We start from the raw sequence: 24,668 nt of genomic DNA on the forward strand, positions 1-24,668 counted from the left end.
CCCTTGAGTTTGAACCCCAAAGAATATTATACATATACTCATCTGGATTTTGAGATATTCTTGTATCTATAATTATTTTTCTCATAATAGGATACCAATAAGATTTGTTGACGATTTCTAAAAGAGTTTTATATTTCATAACTTTGAGAAGTTCATTTTTATTTAATATTTTAAACAAGTCTCTATTTGTGGGTTTAACAATATCAGTATAAGGCCAGTTTTTAATGACAAAATTCCCATGTATATGCTCCAAATCATAAGGTATGTAATACCGAGCACCCTTTTCTTGTAGGTATCCTTGAATACAAAAATTATAATTCTCTTGTAGTCTTCTTCCTGCCATTTATGTATCAGAAATATATGTGAGATTAATATTATGACAGGTAATACCACCCCATCTTCCCACTACCAAATCGGTTTGTATTCCTCGGCTTTCTATCCTTATCTCATTACCTTCCTTCTTTGTCATGCGAACCATCGCTATACTATCATATATTTTTATTTTCTTAAAATCACGTATTTGTTGTTTACTAATTGTACTTCCACATAAATCCTTATCTTCACCAAGTGGATAATATTCTTCTTTACGAGACTGATTTAAATCATGTAGGTCTTCTATGTTTATTGAAAAAGACCAATTATACCCTAAATCAGGCATATCATACCCCCATTTATTAATTCGCATATTAACTAAATGTCCTTCTTTATAAAATTTAATTGTAAGCAGGTAGTTAAATTCAATGAGGAAAGGTGTATGGTCAGTATAACCAGGTGTTGTGGTTGTAAATTTTACTTGTTTCACAAAACGTGCTGTTTTCTTTAAAGATATATATTGTGATAAATCACTGAATCTAATCAAGTCATTCGCATCTGTAGGGTTTGGATAATTGATTAATTTATAAGTATTCTTCATATTAATATTTTTACTTACACTATATTTTTGTCGTTCAGCCTGTGCCTTTGTATAATAATTTGATAAATCAATATCCTGAGAGGATTTTCCAAAGATAGAACCATCTTTTCCAACATAGGTCATTTATATTAGATAAAAAATGATATCATAAAAATTTTCATTATTGTTGAGTTGAAATAATACATATAAACATAATTGGCCACAACATTTAGAATTAATTTCTTGAACTTGGAATGTTTGATAAACACCATTCTGTAAGAATTGTATTACTTCAACAGGTGGTGGCATACCATAACTATCAAAATAATATTTATCCTGACTATTATGAATACAAACCCAATGAGAACCATTCTGTGTGTCTAAATTCATAATAATATTCTTTGTATTCTTATTTATATGTATTAATTCATCTCTCATACAAATAACCACATTATCAATTTTTAGTGTTTTACAATACTTAGCTAGTTCTATATTTGACGTTGTATTCTTTCCAAATTGTTTAAACCATTTATCCATTTATTTATGAGAAAGATACAATCCATTACCCCGTTTAGTTAGTTTAACACCCGCTTGAGCGATAGAGGAAAGCATATCTCCAACCAACAATCTAGCTTTATCAGGTAGACTTTCAAGTTTTTGAGCAAAATCTACAATTACACCACTTCCACTAATTTGTTTCTCCAACTCCTTGTTATGTCTTTCCAATTCTTTTTGAGCTTTTAGTTGTGCCTTCCTTTCGTTAGCAGTTTTTACCGCTGCTGAAATACCACCAGTCAATGCTCCCGCCGCACTTAAACCAGCAAATAAAGGAATTAGAAACGGGAGAAATCCTCCTCTTGACTCGTCTATTGAATATTTCTTTAACATAGGTTTCGTCATTTTAATTTTAAGTGATCCAACATCATTTAGTGTTTTTACTTGTGTGTGTGTGAGTAAAACCTCAATTCTTACAGCTCCTTTTCTTTGAATTGTATTAACATTAATAATACAAGGCTTTTGATTTTGAATACAAGATGTTAATTTATTAAGATTGATTTGATTAACATATACCCCTACCATTTATTTATGAGAAAAAACCTATGTGATATTAATCATAACACCATTATCTGTATTAATCTGTAATTCTGTTTCCTCCAAAAGCAAACAATAAGCATCAACTTCTTCATTCTCCCCTCTTTCAATGTATAGAGAAGTATCCACTCGATTAGACTTTATAGTTTCCTTTTGAGAACTCAGGTCAATTGCGTAGATTGTATATAAACCTTTAAATGCAACCATATCCAAAATAGGATCATTATTACCATTACTTTCACACACGTTTTGGTAGGACTTGTAGGCTTCCGCATAATCATTTTTTTCCCAATCAATTTCCAATCTATCTCGCGGATAAAATGTCCCATCAAGAGAAACCCGAAGTTGTTTCACCTTAGCATTATCACTCAGGGCATTATTCTTATTAGTACCGTCCTCTCCATCTGGTTTCTTAAAAATGAGCCATAGGTATCGTGGCTTTCCTTCAAGAACACCCAAATTCCAAGTGTAGGTAGTGTGTTCCAGTTTAACGTGTTGACATCTTCTTTTAAGGTATGATACATTTAGCGGTTTCTTTGAGTTAAGTCTTCTATTTAACATCTCTTCCGTTTTAAGATTAGGAGTATATTCACTAATATACCAACACAAATCATTAATAACAAATTTATTATTGTCGCCAAAAGCATTTTCAACCCCAAAAAGCAACCTATTTACATTATCATTCCTTTGTAGTTGAAATCTAATTTTAAGCCCATACAAAACTTTATCATAATCACAAAATCCAAATATACCTTTCAGAGGTACTGCTACCGTAAAACTATTCTCTGCTTTTGCGTCATCATTATACATTGACTTCCTTTGACTATAACCAGGGTCTGCGTTTGTTCCTGTTGACATATCAGGAATAAAACCTTCAACAGCTCCCTTACCCATTCTATCACTAAACGAATATAGTGTAAATTTCATCATTTCAGATGTAGCAGAGACATAATCAACCGCTTCAACCTCTTGTGTTCCAATATACAGGCGGACACTGTCAAACATTTTCCAGAAGAAATCATTTACGAGTGTAGCATTAGTATTATTCGCAGCCTTAGTGAATTTAAATTTACACAGCAAGAAACTATCAGCTATATTCAAGTAAGTTTGTTGATTATTTATTTCAAAACTTTTTGTTCCGTTTGAATTCCAGTCTGTTCCTGTTATAGCATTTACCTTAAAATAGTCTTCCTTTTTAGTGGAGTTTGAAATGATAATCGTATCATCCAAATCATAGATACTATCAATCGCTTCCATACTTGTATTTATATAGCATTAAAATTGTTGAAACCCTGACCCAAGTATTTTAATGATTTTTTGTCGTTCTTGTGAAGATAGTTGAGTTTTACCTTTTTTAATTTCTTTGATTGCTTGTAATTTATGAGACTCCTTTTGAGCATCTTTTATACTCTTTATAGCACCCGCAACTGAGCCCACGGCAGAAGCAGTTGAACCAATTAGGTCTTTATGTTTAAGGATGGTTGAACCAATACCCATTAGAGTATCAATTATCCCATCTCCTTTATTTCTAAATTGATGTCCCACACCCCGTTGTCTCTTTGGTTTATAGTATCCTCTCCCAAGAAACATACCTTCACCCTTATAGTATGGTGAAAGGAACATCCCATCCCCTGTAATTATTTTATATTTTCCCAACTCGTGTTTTCTCACAATAACCATTATTTATTTATTGAAAAACTTCATGTAGGTGAATTCTGATGGATATAATTTCATCATTAAAGGATATCATACGATTATCTTGGTCGGTTATCCTAAAATTTACTCTGTATATGGTTTTTCCTGACACAGGTAAATAGACAAGATTTTTTGGTTCCATATTAAATTTATAACCAATCGGGGTTGAGTATGCGCTGAATGAAAATATTGTATTTGTTCTTATTCCATCGTTATAAGCACCATCAATCAAATCACAATGAATTAATACTGAATTTATACCGGAGGATATTTGAATGACATTATCACTGTAAGACGTCCCGTTAGTTTCAACCTTTTTTGAAGAGAAACCCAATAGCTCTCTAAACGATTTTTCAATGGTGAAATCAACTTTGTAATTATTTTTAAGTTTAATAGTTGATTTTGAAGTGTGTTTTTGAATATCTATTACAATATTTTTTGGTTCATCACCTTTTTCTTTCATAAGGCGAGAGACTTCTGAAGATATTTGAGAAATCTCGTAAGCACCGGGTGAAACGGTTATAGTTTTATATCCACTTCCTGGATTATAACTAAACTTGTTGTTTTTCTCTGTGATATTAAACAAGGTATTATAAGTCTCCATTGACAACAAAGAAGCCTCATATTCTTTTTTGGGGTCAAGTTGTAGTGGGTAAGGGAATGAAGCTGTGTAATCACTCGTTGTGAAATTAAAACTAAGAATTGTGCTTCTCATCTTATTTAATATCTAATAAAATATCTTTGTATTGACATTTATTAATTATTTTCATATTCATCAACTGATCTAAAATGGCGGATGCTTCATTAAAACAATTGTTGTTTCCAGCCTTCTTACTACCTAACAACAATAATAACCTATTAACTAATTGTGATGGGTCATTTGGAAGAAAACTAACACCCGAACCAAGCTTACTTAAAGCATCAATAATATGTTTCTCCTTCTCATTCTTCTTACTTTTACCAGCAACAGAAACTCCATAATCAAGTGTGTTTAGCAACTCAATATACTCTCTATCTTCCTCTCTTTCCATTTCAAGCGGTTCATCAAAATAAGGTGAATTAGAATGTCCATCTTTTGTTAGAAGAAACATTAATCTTGGGGTTAATTCAACATTTGGTTGGTCAGAACTTAAGAACACCAATTTATCATTAAATATCAATAACTTTTCTTTCACAAGATGGAACTGTGCTGGTTCTTCTGTTGGAATGAGACCTGCTCTGGTTTTTGAACCCTTCAAATATTCATTGTTTTGAAGAGCTTCTACAATATAATTGGAAAGTTTATTTACCTTCTCAAGATGCCGAAATAATCCTTCATCATCATATTCTAATTCTCCAAGTTCTTGCTCTGTCATTTGACTAAAATCTTTGAGCATTTGAAATTTTTTTGGAGTAAATTCTACCATGGGAACTGTAGGTGAAATCGTTTGTTGAGTTTTTAAAAGTGGTTTAAAAAATTTCTCTTGTTTTCTTTCAAAGGCTTCTTCACCAGTTAGTTTCTGTCTCCTTTTCTTCTTTATGTCTTCCTGTTGCTTTACAACTTTTGAAAGCAACTCTTGATGTTCTTTAAACTTTCTTACTCTTTCTTCGGTATTCATTTTCTGTATTTATTTATTGAAAAATATCATTTAGTATCTCATCTTGTTTCACAACAATATATTTATATTTTCCGATCGTGTGTTTCATATTATTTTCAAATTCCTTCTTACTACGTAATGTAGAACAATTATCTCTCCAAAAATTATTTGTATCTATTGAATTTAACTTAAATAAAATAAAAGTATTAGCATTGTTTCTTATTGAGCGCCGAGGGAGTTGAAAATATGACTGACTAAGATAAATACAATTACAAGAAGAATGTCTCCCTCTTGTATAGTAGCTATCCATTACTGTTTGGTTTCTCTCATTAACACAATCATCAAAGATAACGAGGTTCTTTTTTGATTTATCTAAATCTTGAGGTGAAGGTATATCATCCGTATTATCACTGAGAATACAAGTTATGGGTTTTAGTTTTGATTTTGATTTCTGTGTATCACAAAATAATTGTATTATATCATCAATATTATAATCATTTAGTTTGTTTTGAAGTTTAAATAAACCGATAATGTCTTCCTTTTTAAGACCCGCATTAAAACCCTGTGAGAGTAGTTGATACTCAGGTTGAAAACTTGACTTTGTAAAAATTATTAAATTATCATAATCTAAAAAATTAGGACTAAGGAGCATCTTTAAAAGTAAACAGGTTTTTCCACATCCGCTTGAACCGACTATTAGACATCTCAATGAATTTGGAAGATTTTTATGGTTATTAAATTTTATCTTATTTTCCCAAACAGGTAAAAAATCATTCATTTATATATTTGGAAAACAAGTCATCTAACTTTTTTTGAGTTTTTTGAGAAACTCTATATTTTATCCTGAGTTCAGGTTTAATTTCAAAATAATCCATTATTTTGTTTATATAGTATCTTGTATTAACATTTCCATTAAAATTATTTTGAATAATAAATATCATTAAACCCTTATACATTTCCTCAATACAAATAGTCTCTTCCCTTGTAAGAAATGGTGTATTATCCCCATAATACTTAACATTCATCTCTCTTATTAATCTTGTAAAGTAATTCATTTTTGGTTCTAATTTAAAAGAGTTATATATTTTTCTATATTTTTTATTATCATTAATTAGAAGATAATCACAGAAAATACATTGTTTATATGCTTCTGATTCTGTATTAAGCCCCACTCTACCACAAGCCGGACAATTCTCTAATTTATCATATGGAGAGTCTGGAAATTCTAAATATCCTTCAGAATTTATCATATTTATATAGTAAAATTATACTTAAAACAAAGTGCCTTTTTTAGAGGCTTTTTTAAAGATGAAACTGTGCTTAAAGTAAAACACCTTTGAGCTTTTCAACTCGTTTTATGTATATAACTTTACTTAAACTAAACGCAAATTTATTAGCTAATAAATACAATGTTTCAAAACACAAAAGACAAATTTCAATCAATCTCTACTTTGGTGGAAGATATAGAAAAATATGTCAAAGATGTTAAATTGAACAAAGATAAATATGGAAATTTTTGGATTAAACCCATAATGGAGAATAACATGTGTCCTTTTATTAAATTTACAGGACAAGCTATGTTAATTAATAACTCTATTAAAGTAAATTTGACAAAAGTTTCTCCACTACTACTAACAATTTACTCAAAGCTTGAAAAGATCATTGATAAAGAAGCTTTGAAAATGAATGATAAAACCATCAACGATTCTAGAGGAAACATTTGTATATTCTTTAATAGACCCAAAGATGTGGGTGAAATTAATAATATGAATATTAGTGGTGAACTATCATTCCGTACTCTGATTATTAGAGATTATTTGAAAATAACATTTAATGTAAAAAATATTGTGGTTATTAGTTCTAATGAAAGAAAATATATAGATATTGATGGAAGTTTAATGGTATGTAAATGAGTGATATTAACAGTCAATACTCTGAGAGTTATTATACTGAGAGTCTAGGATCTGAAGATAGTTATGATACTAATAGTTTGTGTTCAAATGATAGTTATGAGAGTAGCTTTATTGATGACTCAGATAGTGAAATTGAAATTGATGAACTAGAGTATCTAAACTTTCTGGCTAATACATAGACGCTTTACTTTAAGTAAAGTTATATACATAAAACGTGTTGAAAAGCTCAAAGGTGCTATTTTCTGGCTTTCTGGGCCCTGTGCTATTTCTGGTCTTCATCAATGATCTCTCTGACTCTCTTGAAAATCCTCTCTATCTCTTTGCTGATGACTCTACTCTATGTCGCTCCATTCCTCATCCCTCAGATCAGCAGTCTGCAGCCTCCTCACTCTCTGCAGACCTGGACAAAATCACAGACTGGGCAAACAAATGGAACATGTCTTTCAATCCTGATAAATCTTACACTCTTACGATGTCTCTCCGAAAGGACCGACTGGACAACCCTCCCATCTACTTTCTCAACAATCCTCTCCAAGAAGTTCTGTCGCTCAAGCTTTTGGGTCTCACTATCTGCCATGATCTTTCTTGGGAAAACCACATTTCCAAGCTCGCCTCCAAAGCCAGTCGTCGACTGGGCATCCTCCGTCGTGCGAAGTCCTTCCTTGGCACACCTGAGCTCCTCACCACATACAAGGCTTTCATCCGCAGCTCAATGGAATACTGTTCCCCCCTCTGGGCTGGTGCTCCTGCCTCACACCTTGCTCGGCTTTACGCTGTTGAGGCCAAAGCTTTCAGAATCATTGGAATCTCCTGCGATGTAGTCAACTCCGAGGGCCTTTCACTCACTCACCGCAGGCAGGTTGGTGGTCTTTCTGTCTTCTACCGACTCCTCTCTGGCCTTGCTCCTCCAGAGAGGAGTTGGTTTGTCTTTTTTGTGATTATTGTTAGCTCTTTCACGAGCCTCGATCTTGTATACAAAAAATAAAAAAAATAAAAAAAAATAAAAAATAAAAAAATAAAAAATAAAAAAAAAAAAAAAAAAATAAAAAAAAAATAAAAAAAAAAATAAAAAAAAAAATAAAAAAAAAAAAAAGAAAAAAAAAAAAAAAAAAAAAAAAAAGAAAAAAGAAAAAAAAAAAAGGTGTTTTACTTTAAGTAAAGTTATATACATAAAACGAGTTGAAAAGCTCAAAGGTGTTTTACTTTAAGTAAAGTTATATGCATAAAACGAGTTGAAAAGCTCAAAGGTGTTTTACTTTAAGTAAAGTTATATACATAAAACGAATTGAAAAGCTCAAAGGTGTTTTACTTTAAGTAAAGTTATATACATAAAACGAGTTGAAAAGCTCAAAGGTGTTTTACTTTAAGTAAAGTTATATACATAAAACGAGTTGAAAAGCTCAAAGGTATTTTACTTTAAGTAAAGTTATATACATAAAACGAGTTGAAAAACTCAAAGGTGTTTTACTTTAAGTAAAGTTATATACATAAAACGAGTTGAAAAGCTCAAAGGTGTTTACTTTAAGCACAGTTTCATCTTTTAAAAAGCCTCTAAAAAAGGCACTTTGTTTTAAGTATAATTTTACTATATAAATAAATATGATCAAAGCAACGTATTGCGATGTTTGTGAACAAGAATATAAACAATACAAAAGACACCTTAAAACTAACAAACACACATTTAATCTACTTCACCTACTATCTCCTATTCAGAAGGAAACAAAACACTGTTCTGCATGTAATAAAAATATCCTCAAGAAAGGCTTCGAAATACATCTTAAAACAATTCTACATTTATCAAATTTTATCACAACTAAAAACTCTGATGGCGCATTCAAAGAACATATTAAAATAAGAGTCTTTAACTTCAAACCTCCTGAACCAGAGTCTATAGTTGATGCTGTAGAAAGAGTTAAACCTGTTGTTCAAACGTTGATTGAAAAAACATTAAAAGAAATGAAACCACTTAAATTTTATATGGGAGTAAAATTAGAAATGACAAAGGACGAAGGAGTTATAGATACACCATACATGAGAACTGAGCCACACTTTATATCTTCATATCAAGATTTTAAAACATCAGGAGTCTATGATGAACTTATTAAACAAGAGCAAGATGTGGATAATTCAATCGTAGGAAGTGGATTCAATATAGGAAAAATTATTTACATAGACATTCATATTCTTAAATCAGATCCTCTAAAAGCTTCTTCCTACATTGATTTACCCAGTGTTATCAAAAATAGAAAAGCAGTTATCAATATCAAAAATAAAGACAATAAATGTTTTCTCTGGTCTATTCTAGCACACTTACATCCTCCACATTTTCATGATGAAAGAGTATCTCATTATAAAAAATATGAGAATACATTAAATACGAAAGATCTAAAGTTTCCGATGGCTTTAAATGATATTCCTAAATTTGAAAAGATAAATAATTTATCAGTTAATGTTTATGGTCTAACAGAAACAAACAGCATTCAGGTTTTAAAGCTTTCTGACAATTGTAAACAAACTCATATTAATCTTCTATATTTTAATTCAGAGGAAAATTCACATTATACATACATTAAAGATATTGCTAAATTAATAAAACCACAAGTATGTAAAAGAACAAATAAAATATATATTTGTTTGCGTTGTCTTAACTTCTTCCATACACAAGAAAGATTAGATAAACATTCAAATTATTGTGGTGAACATAAATCAACGGTAATCAATATGCCTAAAGAAGGCTCAAATATCACATTCAAAGATGAAAAGAAAAAGATCAAACATCCATTTGTTATATATGCTGATTTTGAAAGTATTCTAGAAAAAATAGATACTGCTTCTCCAGATCCAAAAGATTCATACACAAATAAATATCAAAAACATACTCCTTGCGGTTTTTGTTATTATATCAAATCATCCGTTGGTGATAAATATAACAAGTTAGAGGAGTATAGAGGCTCAAATACTCCAGAGGAGTTTGTGAAACGACTAGAAAAAGACTGTGTCCGATTAACCAAGATAATGAGAGAAACTAATAAACCAATGTCTTTGACGAGTGAACAGAAAAGGGAATTTAGAAAAAACAATGTTTGTCATATTTGTGAGGAAAAAATTGGTGAAGGTCTAAAGGTTAGAGATCATTGTCATCTCACTGGTAAATATAGAGGTCCAGCTCATCAAAGTTGTAATATTAATTATCAACTCCCCTCTTTCATTCCTGTCTTTCTTCATAACAATGCTCATTATGATACGCATCTATTTATTAATGAACTTTCAAAGACATCTGGACACATTTCAGCAATTCCTAACACAGATCAGAAATACATTTCATTCACAAAAACAATTCACACATCTCCTATTACTCATATCAGATTTCTTGATACATTTAAATTCATGGCAAGTCCATTGGCTAACTTGGTTCAAAATCTAAAAGAGTTTCCATGTCTTTCAGAGTATTTTTCAGATAAAGATTTTCTAACACAAAAGGGAATTTACCCCTATGACTATATGGACTCATTTGAGAGATTCAATGAAACACAACTTCCTTTAAAAGAAAATTTCGATAACAAATTAAACAACAGTCATATATCTGATAAAGATTATGTACACGCACAAAATGTTTGGGAAAAATATAACATCAAGAATCTTGGTGAGTATCACGATTTGTATCTCAAAACTGATGTGCTTTTATTGGCCGATGTATTTGAAGCCTTTAGATCTGTTTGTCGCACTGGATATGGATTGGATCCTGCTCACTACTACACAGCACCTGGATTGGCTTGGAGCGCGATGTTGAAAATGACAAAACAAGATTTGGATTTGATAACCGATGTCGATATGCTTTTGATGATTGAAAAGGCAAAAAGAGGTGGAATTTCACAAGTATGCTCGAGCAGCTACTCAAAAGCAAATAACAAATATCTTCCAAATTATGATTCAACGAAAGAGAGTTCTTACTTGATGTACTATGACGCAAACAACTTGTATGGCTGGGCAATGTCTCAAGCTCTTCCTTATGGGAAACTAAGATGGGTAAAGGAAAAAGACTACACAAAGGTTTTACAAGATGTATGTATCTCTACACAAAAACAATTGGATGATTCAAAGGTTGGTTATTATTTTGAGGTTGATTTAAAATATCCTGAAGAACTTCATATCAAACATAAAGATCTTCCATTTGCTTGTGAGAAAGAAAGTCCAAAGAAAGAATGGTTGAGTGATTATCAACGATCGTTTGATATAGGTGAATCAACAGAAAAATTACTTACTACATTATATAACAAGAAAAATTATGTACTACACCAAAGAAATTTGCGACAATATTTATCAAAAGGTCTAAGAGTAGAGAAGATCCACAGGGTTCTAAAGTTCAATCAAAGTCATTGGTTAAAGGGGTACATTGATTTTAATACACAAAGAAGAACAGAGTCAAAAACAGATTTTGAGAAAGACTTTTATAAATTAATGAATAATGCGGTCTTTGGTAAGACCATGGAGAATGTGAGGAAAAGACAAAATATCAGACTAGCAACATCTTGGGAACAAGCATCAAAATTAATTAATAGACCGAGTTTTACTAGAGCTGAGGTCTTTACTGAGAACTTTTGTGCGATCCATTTGGTTAAAGAGAGTATTGAAATGGACAAACCTATTTACATTGGAACATCAATTCTTGACTTGTCAAAGTCATTAATGTATGATTACTTTTATATTAATCTAAAATCAAAGTATAAGGATAATGTGTCATTGTTGTATATGGATACTGATAGTTTTATTTTGAAAATTAATACTGATGATGTTTATTCAGATATGAAAAAGGACATTAATATCTATGATACAAGTAATTACAGTCCAGAGAGTGAGTTGTTCTCTTCTAAAAATAAAAAGGTGATTGGAAAGTTCAAGGATGAATTGGGAGGAAATGTTATGAGTGAATTTGTGGGATTGAGGTCGAAGGCTTATGCTTATAAATACATTGTGAATAACGTTGAAAAGACTGATAAGAAGTTAAAAGGTATAAAGAAAAATGTCATTAAAGAAACAATAAACTTTAAGGATTATTATAACTGTTTAACAACAAAGAAAGAAGAGTTTAGAAAGATTAATGGAATAAGAAGTTATAAACATCAATTATATTCAGAAGAGGTGAATAAGAAAGCATTGGGGGCTTTTGATGATAAGAGGTTTATTTTAGAAAATGGAATTGATCGTCTCCCTTATGGTTATATAAGTATATAAGATATATATATATATATAAGTGATAAGTTAAAAAGGGGGGTTAGGGATTTTAACGGGCTACCGCCACCTTTTTTACTATTATATAAATGATAGAACCAAGTATCAACCAGACTAAAGAGTGGAGGTGTAATCAACCTTGGTATATAAATGGAAAACATAATGAATGTGAAAAATATCAGATTCAAGAGGTTGAGAGAATCACTGGTCAGAAGGTTCTCAAGACGGATAAACGTATTCATTTGTTAAGTGGGGTAATGGAGGGTGGGAAGAAAAATATATTAGAGTGGAGTGAGAACTTTAATGGTTATCAATCGGATAATAAATATTATAATTTTAAAATGGTATGTGGGAGAGGAGGAGGTCAAACAAGAACCCTCCGTGAAACATACCACTTTATACTTTCACAACAAAAGGTTAAGGAACCTGTATACTTTATAAATATACTTGATGGGGATGAGTTCTATAGGAGAATGGAACTCTTAAAAAAGTTAGAAAGAGATAATATATTTATAGGCTCATTAGCAGAGTGGTCTAAGGAACTATATTAAGGGGGTAGTGGGGGGAATAGGGTAAAATTTACATGTAAGTGAGAAGGATCATAGGTTCATAAGGCTAGAAGGATTATAGGTTCATAAAGGAAGAAAATCATAGGTTCATAAGGCGAGAAGGATTATAGGTTCATAAGGTGAGAAGGATTATAGGTTCATAAGGCGAGAAGGATTATAGGTTCATAAGGCGAGAAGGATTATAGGTTCATAGAGGGAGAAATAGAGGTGTTTATGATTTTTTTAAAAACAGGGGGGTAAATGACATTAGATAGGGATTTCCCATGTTAAACGGAGGTGTCCCAGAAGCAACATTTATCATCTACTCACACACACACACACACACACACACACACACACACACACACACACACACACACACACACACACACACACACACACACACACACACTCACCCCAGCCAATGAGTGTGAAGAACCAGAGGAAGCACTGCCGCCGGGAATAGAAGGTGAGGAAGATGAGGCTGTGCAGATACAACCCCTCGACCAGCATCCAGAAGTAATTTGTGGCGAGAAAGTACAGAAACATAAACATGCATATTTTGCATTCCATCTGCGGAAAAAATAAATGAGTGGGAAGCAGCAGAAAATAAGAACTATAAAGGAGAAAATGAGACAGCGCACACAATTTGGATGACTTTTTTGTGAGAGAAAACAGTCTGAAAGCCCATTGCTCTATAACTTGATCAGTTCCCTTGGTTACATACAACTGTGACAATGAATATAAGGAATGCACATGGAAACTCAAAAATGCAAAGTGATTAAACAAGCAGCAGAAGAAAAGGAGAAAGTTGTCAATATTTATTGACAGTCTGCTTCTTCTTCTTCTTTCAGATGCAGCACAAGGCTGTGGGGTAGCATCATTGACCGAAGGTGCAGCTGTTCCACTGGTGCAGTACGTTCTTTAGCTTAGGGCAGAAATTTGTAATTTGTTCATGGTGCCGGCGATAGCTCGCCTCCTCTTCATGAAGGACACCACGGGATCATTAACGTCCACCAACAAATGCCAGCAGATGGGACACCCAGCTTAACGTCCATCCGAGGGATGGCACACTGATGAATCACCTGTGAAACACTGAGATGACAGTTTATAGCTGAGTTAGGATTCAAACCAGGCTTGACAGCTCAGAGGTGAGTGTGTCGACCCTCTCGGTCATCTCGCCATCCCAACAGTGTCTTGGTGCAGCTTGAACAAAGTTTATAAACTGACAAAGGCACCTCGTTCAATTTAGTGCTTAACCACGCCATTCACATTTTAAATACAATTTTAAATACAATTTTAAATACAATTTTAAATACAATTTTAAATTCAATTTTAAATTCAATTTTAAATTAAATCATACAATTTTAGTTACGGACCAAGGTAAAATAATCGCAGATAAAATGTAATACACAGATGAATTCCTTGTTTTGTAAAGGTTTAATCATATTTCACGAATGAAGGAAAATGTTAATGCACCTGCCAGATTAAGCACAACTTTAAAAAAATTTCTCTGTATTTTTTTACAGAAAAAGTAATGTATCGTATTTATTTACTGTAGTATTTATTAATCTTGGAACACCGAGTGCAAAGGCTTACTGAATGGCAAAACACGATAAAAGATCAACTAGAAAGCATCTGGAAATGTAAAGCCCATCCGTGTCCGTTTGTATTCAGACGTCTTCTTCTTCTTCCGTATGCTCAAAATAACGAAAACAGTTTAATAGAAATACAAAATGAAAATTGATAATTTTATGCAGCCTTGACCTTTGAGTTTTAGATCTAAAAATAATCAGCTTCTAGAAAAAAATGATTGGTAAACCAATTCTGTGATGTGATATGCAGATCTTCAGATGATGTGATATGTAGATGCAGAAGTATTTAAAATTCCAGATCAATTGGACGAAAATTGACGATTTTATGCAGCCTTGACCTTTGACATTTTGATCTAAAAAAAAACAATGGACTCGCACCTTTTGATTAGTGAACCAATTCAGTGACCCAATATGCAAATTCTTAAATTTCAGCTAAATCGGGTGTAATTTGGTGATTTTACGCATCCTCGACCTTTGACCTAAAAACAATCAGCTTCTAACTTTTGATTGAACGAATTTAGTGACCCAATATGCAAATTCTTAAAATTTCAGATCAATCGGATGAAAATTGACGACTTTACGTGATGCTGACCTTTGACCTTTAGACCAAATTATGAATTTGCCTTCTCCATATTTTCATAATAATGCTTTGTTGAAAATTTGATGACAAAACTGAAATGGTAAATTTAAATTTCAGGTCAATTGAATGAAAATTTATGATTTTAGGTGGCGATGACCTTTGACCTTTTGACCTTATAACAACATTATTAATGTGCCTTCTCCGTATTATCATAATAAAGCTTTGGTGGAAATTTAATGACAAAATAGCTCAAATGGGAAAAAAAGGTACGGCCTTGGTAAAAAAAGGTATCTTGTCTTCAGTTGTCATGCCCTTCCTCCCATCCATGGTACACAACTGAAGGCAATCTCATTTCCTTTCACAAAGCTCGGAACAAGTGTGTGTCTACCCTCAGGAGAGCCAGGAAACAATATCTCTCTAATCTCAAGACTGAACTCACAAACCTGTCTCCCTCTTCCAAATCCTGGTGGCATCTGGTCAAATCTGTTTCTGGTGTTTGTTTCCCACCCCACCCCATATCCTGACACTGCTCGTGAAAAAGTCGAATGCCTCAACTCTGTGTTTGCCTCCAAATATTGTGTCCCAAACCCATCTCTCTCAGTACCCACCATATCCAGTCATCCCCAGCTGCTCCAAAGACTGTGTCCTTCTCTCCCGACAAGGTGGAGAAAGTTTCGGTCAAACCTCGACTCAGATTCTGCAACTGGACCAGACGGCATCAGCCCACGGGTCCTAAAATCCTGGCCTGCTGCTCTATCACACCCTCTCTCTGTTCTCTTCACCTTCTCTTTTGCTCAAGGTCATCTGCCATCATCATGGAAATCAGCAAACATTACCGCTTTGCACAAGAAAGGTGCAAAAACAGATCCTTGCAACTACAGACCAATCAGCCTGCTACCTTTAATCAGCAAGGTCATGGAATCCATCATAGCTTCTGAGATCAAATCATTCCTCTTCTCCAATGGCTTGATCTCAGATCATCAATTTGGGTCCAGACCAGGTCACTCTACTCTGGACATGCTGCTTTTGCAGTCTCAACAATGGACGGATGTCCTCAATGCCAAACAGGAAATCAGAGATGTCTCCCTTGACACATCTCGTGCCTTCGATACGGTCTGGCACCCCGTCCTGCTCACCAAACTCTCCTCTTATGGTATCCATGGAAAACTCCACTCAAGACTCACTGACTTCCTCTAGTGTTGTAATCAAAGTGTGGCTCCAAATGGAATTCTCTCGTCTCCCCTTCCTGTTCAGGTTGGAGTTCCCCAAGGCAGTGTTCTGGGCAATGTGCTTTTTCTGGTCTTCATCAATGATCTCTCAGACTTTCTGGAAAATCCTCTCTATCTCTTTGCTGATGACTCCACTCTCTGCCACTCTACATCTCAACCCTCAGATCGGCAGGCAGCAGCCTCTTCACCCTCTGCAGGCCTGGACAATATCACAAATTGGTCTGTGATGATGATTTTGATCCGTGATGAAGCTGATTGTGAGGGCCTTTCATTCTCACCACTGGCAGGTTGGTGGTCTTTCTGTCTTCTACCGACTCCTCCCTGACCTTGCACCCTTGTTCTGTCTGTGCTCTGCCCCCAAAATATTCCTGCAGGTCACACAAGATCTGCCAGCAACCTTCTTCTGGTGAAATTGCCAAAATCAAGACTCACAACTCACTCCCTTCAATCCCACTCCTCCCTCCAGGTCTTTAAAACAGCTGTTCACCAACATCTCTTATCTTCCCCAATCCAAAACTTTGATCTTTTCTACCCCCGTTAATTCACCCGAGATCCACTTTTTTGAAATACCAACTTCTTTCCTGGAAGTCCTTGCATGTCCATGTGTTTTATACTTCTCCCACCCCCTCCCCCATTCCCACACCTCCTCCCCCCAAAGCCCTCCCCCCTCCCACAGATCTCCCGATGTCCCTGCTCTCAATTGTTGTGCTTGTGTGCTTCCCCCTCTCTCCCCATCTTGTCCACCGCTCCCCTTATATATTTTATGTGTCCGTTTGTGGGGTTTTTTTGTGTGATTAATGTTTGCTCTTTCACGAGCCTCAATCTTGTACTTAAAAAAAGGGAAAAAAAGAATGCCTTTTGGGTCTTTATGTGTCTTTGAGGAATTTGGGGTCTTCAGTGTATTTTAGGTTTTTGTGGTCTTTTGGGTATTTAAGAGTCTTTGGGGTCTTTGGGGTATTTTGGGTGTTTGCAGTCCATTGGGTCTTCAAGGACTTTTCTGTCTTTTGGGGTCTTTTGAGTCCTGAGAGTCCTTGGGGCATTCTGGGTCTTTGGGCTGTTTTGGGTCTTCAGGGTATTTAGGGTCTTCAGAGTCCTTGGGGACTTCTGAGTCTTCATGGTATTTTGTGTCTTTAAAAGTCCATAGGGTATTTTGGGTCTTTGTGTATTTTGGGTCCATTGGGTCTTCGGAGTCTTCTGGGTCCTTGAGATCTTTTGGGTCCTCAGAGTGTTTTGGGTCTTTGGGTCTTACCAAAATTTTGGGTCTTAGGGTCTTTTTGGGTCTTTTGGGTCTTTGGGGTCCCTCTTTCACGAGCCTCGATTCAGTATACAAAAAATAATAATAATAATAATTGGATCTTTATGGTCTTTTCAGTCTTTTGGGTCTTTGGGGTATTTTGGGTCTTCATGGTCTTTTGGGTCCTTGGGTTATTTTGGGTCTTGATGGTGTTTTGGGTCTTTAACAGTCTTAAGGATCTTTTGGGTCTTCAGGGTATTTTGGATCTTCAAAGTCCTTGGGGGTCTTCTGAGTCCTTGGGGTATTTTGGGTCTTTTGGATCCTTGGGATCTTTTGGATCCTCAGGGTTTTTTTTAAAATCTTTTGGGTATGTGGGGTCCATTGGGTCTTCAGGATCTTTTCAGTCTTTTGGGTCTTTAGGGTATTTTGGGTGGTTGCGGTATTTTGGGTCTTCGGGGTATTTTGGGTCTTCAGAGTTATTTGGGTCTTCTGGGTCTTCATTATCTTTTGTGTTTTTAACAGTCTACAGGGTATTTTGGATCTTCAGGTATTTTGGGTGTTTGGGGTCCATTGGATCTTTGGGGTCTTCTGGGTCCTTCGACTTTTTTGGGTCATCAGAGTCTTTTACGTCTTTCTACCGGTGGACACAGTCGTGTTCAAAGATTGCCCATTTAATTTAATTCAGCATTTAATTTAATAACAAAATTTAATTCAGCATAACTGAATGGAGATGTGGATAGATTCGACACCAAGTTATGTTCGCACGGCTGAGAACTTCTACATCTGATATATGGCCCATTCTTTATATGCCTGCGATGAAATGTCGGTGCTGAAGCTGTTTGCTGTTAAGTTGATGCAAATGAGGATGCTAAAGGGTATATATTTTTCAGCAGAAGGTCAAAGTGGTGGTTAATACGAAACAATCCAAAATTTCTTGAAGTAACTGAGATTCAATCAGTGTTGTATTGGACATTCTCAAGTGAATGAGGTATGAATGCAGCATCATCATTAAATAATGTGTCAAATTTATGGATCTTGGACTGAGCTTGAAGTCGAGCAAGATTGAACAATTTGCCATCTGTTCTGTTCTTGATTGGATATAAACACCAGCTTGAAAGTTTATAGATATTGTTTGAAGAACAGCTGCAAGAAACTTGGTGCCAATACACAGCTGTGTACATCACGAGATACACCAAACGTGTGAGAAACAATATCATTGATAAAGTTTCTTCCATTGCCATCATGGGATTGCCTGTTTTGACTTGCAAAGGTATCTGGGCAACCGCAAAGCTTTAACAATGTCCACAAAGCAGGTTTATTGATTGTGTCAAGAGCTTTGCAGAAATCGATAAATACAACATGAAGGCTCCGATTTTTTTTTTTTTTTTTTTTTTTTTGTATACAAGATCGAGGCTCGTGAAAGAGCTAACATTAATCACACAAAAAGACAAACCGACACACAAAACACAAAAAACAAGGGGAGCGGCAGACAAGATGGGGAGAGAGGGGGAAGGACACAAACACAACATTTGAGAGCAGGGACATCGGGAGGACTTGGGGAGAGGTGGGAGAAGAATAAAACATATGAACACTGCAAGGACTCTGGGGTGAATTACCGGGGGTAGAAAAGATCAAGGTTTTCGATGGGGGAAGATAAGAGATGGTGGTGAACAGCTGTTTTAAAGACCTGGAGGGAGGAGTGGGATTGAAGGGAGTGGGGGAGTTTGTTCCAGAGGCGGGAGAAAAGGGGAATGAAAGAGTGAAGGTGAGCAGAGAGCCTAGACTTTGGCAGTTTAACCATAAGAGGGTTGCAGGCAGATCTTGTGCGACCTGAAGGAATATTGGGGGGACAGAGCACAGAGAGAGCTGGGGGAGCAAGGCCGGAGAGGAGTCGGTAGAAGACAGAAAGACCACCAACCTGCCTGCGGTGAGTGAGTGAAAGGCCCTCGGAGTTGACTACATCGCAGGAGATTCCAATGATTCTGAAAGCTTTGGCCTCAACAGCGTGAAGCCGAGCAAGGTGTGACGCAGGAGCACCAGCCCAGAGGGGGGAACAGTATTCCATTGAGCTGCGGATGAAAGCCTTGTATGTGGTGAGGAGCTCAGGTGTGCCAAAGAAGGACTTCGCACGATGGAGGATGCCCAGTCGGCGACTGGCTTTGGAGGCCAGCTTGGAAATGTGGTTTTCCCAAGAAAGATCATGGCAGATAGTGAGACCCAAAAGCTTGAGCGACAGAACTTCTTGGAGAGGATTGTTGAGAAAGTAGATGGGAGGGTTGTCCAGTCGGTCCTTTCGGAGAGACATTGTAAGAGTGTGAGATTTGTCAGGATTGAAAGACATGTTCCACTTGTTTGACCAGTCTGTGATTTTGTCCAGGTCTGCAGAGAGTGAGGACGCTGCAGACTGCCGATCTGAGGGATGAGGAATGGAGCGGCAGATAGTGGAGTCATCAGCAAAGAGATAGAGAGGATTTTCCAGAGAGTCGGAGAGATCATTGATGAAGACCAGAAATAGCACAGGGCCCAGAACACTACCTTGGGGAACTCCAGCCAGAACAGGGAGGGAAGATGAGAGAAATCCATTCAGGGCCACACGTTGCCTACGACCAGAGAGGAAATCCGCAAGCCATGAGTGGAGATTTCCCTGAATACCATAGGAGGTGAGTTTGGTGAGCAGAGCTGGGTGCCAGACCGTATCGAAGGCACGTGATATGTCAAGTGAGACAGCTCTGATTTCCTGTTTGGCATTGAGGACCTCCATCCATTGTTGAGACAGCAGAAGCAACATGTCCAGAGTAGAATGACCTGGTCTGAATCCAAATTGATGATCAGAGATCAAGCCATTGGAGAAGAGGAAGGATTTGATATCTGAAGCAATGATGGATTCCATGACTTTGCTGATAATTGGGAGCAGGCTGATTGGTCTGTAGTTGCAAGGATCTGTTTTTGCACCTTTTTTGTGTAAAGCGGTAATGTTTGCTGATTTCCAAGATGCTGGCAGATGACCTTGAGCAAAAGAGAGGGTGAAAAGAACAGAGAGAGGGTGAGATAGAGCGGCAGAGCAGGATTTTAGGACCCGAGGGCTGATGCCATCTGGTCCAGTTGCAGAATCAGCGTCGAGGTTTGATAAAAACTTCTCCACCTTGTCAGGAGAGAAGGATACAGAGTCCAGGAGCAGTTGGGTTCGACTGGGAAAGGTGGGAACAGAGAGAGATGGGTTTGGGACACAAGATTTTGAGGCAAACACAGAGTTGAGGCATTCGGCTTTGTCACGTGCGGTGTCAACTGTGTAGCCATTTGAGGTAAGGGAGGGGATGGAGGGGGAACAAACACCAGAAACGGATTTGACCAGACGCCACCAGGATTTGGAGGAAGGAGACAGGTTTGAGAGTTCAATCTTGAGTGTGGAGAGATAGTGCTTCCTGGCACTCCTGAGGGTAGAAACACACTTGTTTCGAGCTTGGTGGAAGGAACTGAAATTGCCTTCAGTTGGATTTGCCTTCCAAGATGCAAAGGCAAGTTGTTACAGGGCAACTGCCTCACCACAAGATTCAGTGTACCATGGACGGGAGGAAGGGTAAGACAACTGAAGACGAGATGGGATAAATCTGTGCATGAGAGAAAGCAGTTTGCTTTGGAAGAATTCCCAGGAAGAATTTATGTCAGAGGCATTAGAGATGGGAGACCAGTCCAGTTGATTGATGGCTGCTTGCAGACCATGCCAGTCGGCCTGAGTGAAATGCCAGACTCGTCGACGCTGAGGAGGCTCTCTGAGAATGGCCAGAGAGATGTCCACTTTAACAAGCACATGATCAGAAGAACCGATTGGAGCAGAAGAAGAGCAGCAGACATTTGCATGGAAGTTAGTCATAACCAAGTCCAGAAGAGAAGATACTCCATTGACTGAGATCCGGGTCGGGAAATTGACAGATTGTGTCAGTCCCAATGAGTCGCAGAAGTCCTTTGCTGAGGTGCCATGGCTGGTGAGAGATGAACCCACACCCAGCCAGCTGGCATGATGACAGTTGAAGTCGCCACATATGAGGAAGAGAGAGTTTGGATGAGTTGATAGAAGTTGGTCCATGTTGTCCGACAGAGAAATGTAAATGGAGTCATCACTGTTTGGAGGACGGTACAGAACACATATGAACAAAAGGTGGGAGCGGAGAGGAAGCCGTAGCCAGAGGTACTCCTGTGGGTGGGGTGGAGAGAGGGCAGTGCAGGGAGAGTGAGGAAGAGAGTTTTTGATAAAGATAGCCACCCCACCACCAGGACGAGGCTCAGGTCTATCGTACCGGAGGAGGGAGTAACCAGGAAGAGATATTAAGGAATCAGAGACATCTTGAAGGAGGAAAGTTTCTGTTAAGCAGATCAAGTCTGGATTTTCAGAAGCAACCTGAATGGAGAGATCAATCAGGTTTGAGCGAAGGCCCCGGATGTTTGAGGTCCATACCATTAGTGAGGAGAGAGGGGGAGCATCGGGTGCAGGACAGGGGAGGGGAGGGGTAGGGTCAGATGAAGGGTGAGAGGGGGATGTAGGAAGAGCAGTTGATAGTGTGTCAGAGATTACAGAAGAGTTACAAGAAAGGGAAGGATGAGGAGGATGAAAGGTTTGATGGTGATGGAATGAGGCACAGTGAGAGTTTGTTTGAGGGGGGGCAGAGGAAAGTCGAAGGTTGGGGGAGGTGGAGGTATGACATAGAAGGGAGACGAAGTGGGGAGGAGGCAGCTTTGAGAAGGAGGTGGGAGGAGGGAGAATTTGGGATGGATGGTTGGGGGTGGAGATTTGAAGGGGAGGGGCAAGGGGGGAGTTTAGAAAGTGGATGATTAATGAAAGATGAACATATATAACAAATTGGGTTTGTTGTGATTTTCAAGTTAGCGATTCGTTTAAGAACGATGGAGGAGGGATGGAATAATGAGAATTTAGAGCATGGAGTGATTTGGAATCAAAAGAGATTGAATATTTTTTTGAAATGGAATGAGTTGAAGAGGAAATTGAAAGGAGCCTTTTAAATAAGAAGAAAAACAGCGTGTTGTAATAAACCACTGAATAAAACACTGAAGGGGATAGTTGAAACATATTTAAACAGAACTGTGAAGAACAATCTTATATTGACAAAAATACCAATGGGGAGAGGAAGCCTAGAGCGACGACCACGAGTCACTTGAACAGGGCAAAAGGTGGAAGGCAAGGGGAAAATGGGGGCGGGGCGAGACAGCGCACGTGGGCAGAGGCAAAAGCACACGAGGAGAAAGGGAAATAAAAGTTTTTTTTTTGTTTGTTTTTTTGTTTGTTTTTGGGGGGGGGTGTGGGGGTTACAACGTTAGACAAATAGTAGGTGTTTGGTGAAGCTTGGTGGAGAAGGGGAAATCAAAAAAGCTAGCAAAACAGCGAAGGAAGGAACAACCTTCGACGGGGGAAGCCTTCGGTTGCAAGGCCTTGCTCGTGACGCGGCAAACAAACGATTAATATATGAAAGATAAACACCGAGAAACTTCCAAGGGGGACACTATAAGTTCACACACCGAACGATAAATACAGTTTCGACAAAATACAATTGTGAACAGACTTAACTTTGAAAAACGTGGAGACCGTGTGGACCGTCGAAAAACCCCTGCCACCGTCTCCAAGATCTCGCGAGATCTCGTTTGATCGCTTTTGGTAGCAATTGCCACAAAGTGAATATCAGATTACCGTAACTGCGGATCTTGATGCTCAGAAGCCACATTGGCTTTCAGGTGGATTGTTGCAGAGTTGCCAACATTGAGAGAAGAAAGAGTGAGGGAATTGAAAGGATCCGCGCTGTGATGTAGCGAATCGACCGAGCGGGGGTCGGTCAGGGATATGATTTTTCATGCAGCATCGAGGGAAACCTCCCGAAGGCCAACAGAAACCTTTTCACAACATGTAAGTCTATCAAAAACTTCGATGAGACATTTCATTTTGTAAAAGGTGTATTTTCGCAATAAAAGCAGTAGAGTACTGCCTAAAGCGGCAGAGGTTGCAACTATGATGTTGTCGGCCAGCTTTTGCAGGTGTTGGAAGAGGATCTTTGCCAATAACATTCTGGTAACAGAGAACAGTGATATGGCTACCACATTCACTGCGAGCCCCTTTACATTCATATATTGTTACGATCGTGACACCTTTAAATTGCATATATAGGTATTTGGCATTGCTCCATGGGTGATATAAATCCAAGACTATCTTTAAAATCTTGCTATTCATGGTGGGATATTTCCAATGGAATACCATCTAAACTGGGAGCATACTTGTTAATTTACTGGCAGCCTTGAGTTCGTCAATTTTTGGTGGTAGTGACAATTCCTCCTGTTCAGAATGTTGAGTTATATTTTCCGAAACACGGTCGAAGCTCGTGGAAGAGCTCGAGCAGAATGGAATGGAACAAAATGTAAAGTGGGAAACACTAACAGCAGAGCGGAAGTGAGAGTGCGATCAAGGGGACGGAGAGAAGCACACATCGGGTGAAGAAGCTGCACACAAGCTAAACTAGAGAGGTTCCAGGGAACCTGAACTCAACTGGTCAATATCAATATGGTTAGAATATGCATAATAGAACCACAAACTATATAGTTTATATGTGCTAAAAATATATGACAAAAATTGATTTTCAATATGGCCGCCCTGCCACGCCCATTTTTTGGCGTGCAACGCCCAAATGCAATCGCAAACTAGTTTATGTCTTAAAGATGCTGCATAACAAGTTTCATCAAATTTAATCAATATTTGTGACTTTTAGAGCGTAGACGTCGAATTGTTTACAGACGACAGACAGACAGCCAAACAGACAGACAGACAGACAGACGACGGACGACGGACACTGGTTGTCGACAAAAACTCAGCTGGACATAGTCCAGTTGAGTTAAATAAAACACAGCAAGAGGAAGAGGAAAACGGAAATGAAACAACAGAAAAGGAATGAACTGACAAATGAAAAGAGGTGAGGGAGAGGCCTCCTGTTCAGAGAGGCGTCCTGAAAAAAATCACAATAACCTGGAAAGGAGGATTCCTTGGGAATGGTGTCATTTGAGGTATAAGAGATTATGAGTTTGGATACCC

At 37.1% G+C, this 24,668-nt stretch overlaps 1 protein-coding gene across 1 annotated transcript in view; it reads right to left on the reverse strand.

The window, feature by feature from the left end:
• LOC137430909 (parathyroid hormone/parathyroid hormone-related peptide receptor) overlaps positions 1 to 24,668 on the reverse strand; it is a 189,385-nt gene that overhangs the window by 70,246 nt on the left and 94,471 nt on the right. The window contains exon 7 of the mRNA XM_078782470.1: positions 13,363 to 13,519. Within this exon, the coding sequence (XP_078638596.1) occupies positions 13,363 to 13,519 (157 nt within the window). The remainder of the gene's footprint in view (positions 1 to 13,362; positions 13,520 to 24,668) is intronic.

The sequence above is a fragment of the Myxine glutinosa genome, chromosome 7, assembly GCF_964187855.1.
Source record: "Myxine glutinosa chromosome 7, kmMyxGlut1.1, whole genome shotgun sequence".
In the NCBI taxonomy this organism is placed as follows: Eukaryota; Metazoa; Chordata; class Myxini; order Myxiniformes; family Myxinidae; genus Myxine; species Myxine glutinosa.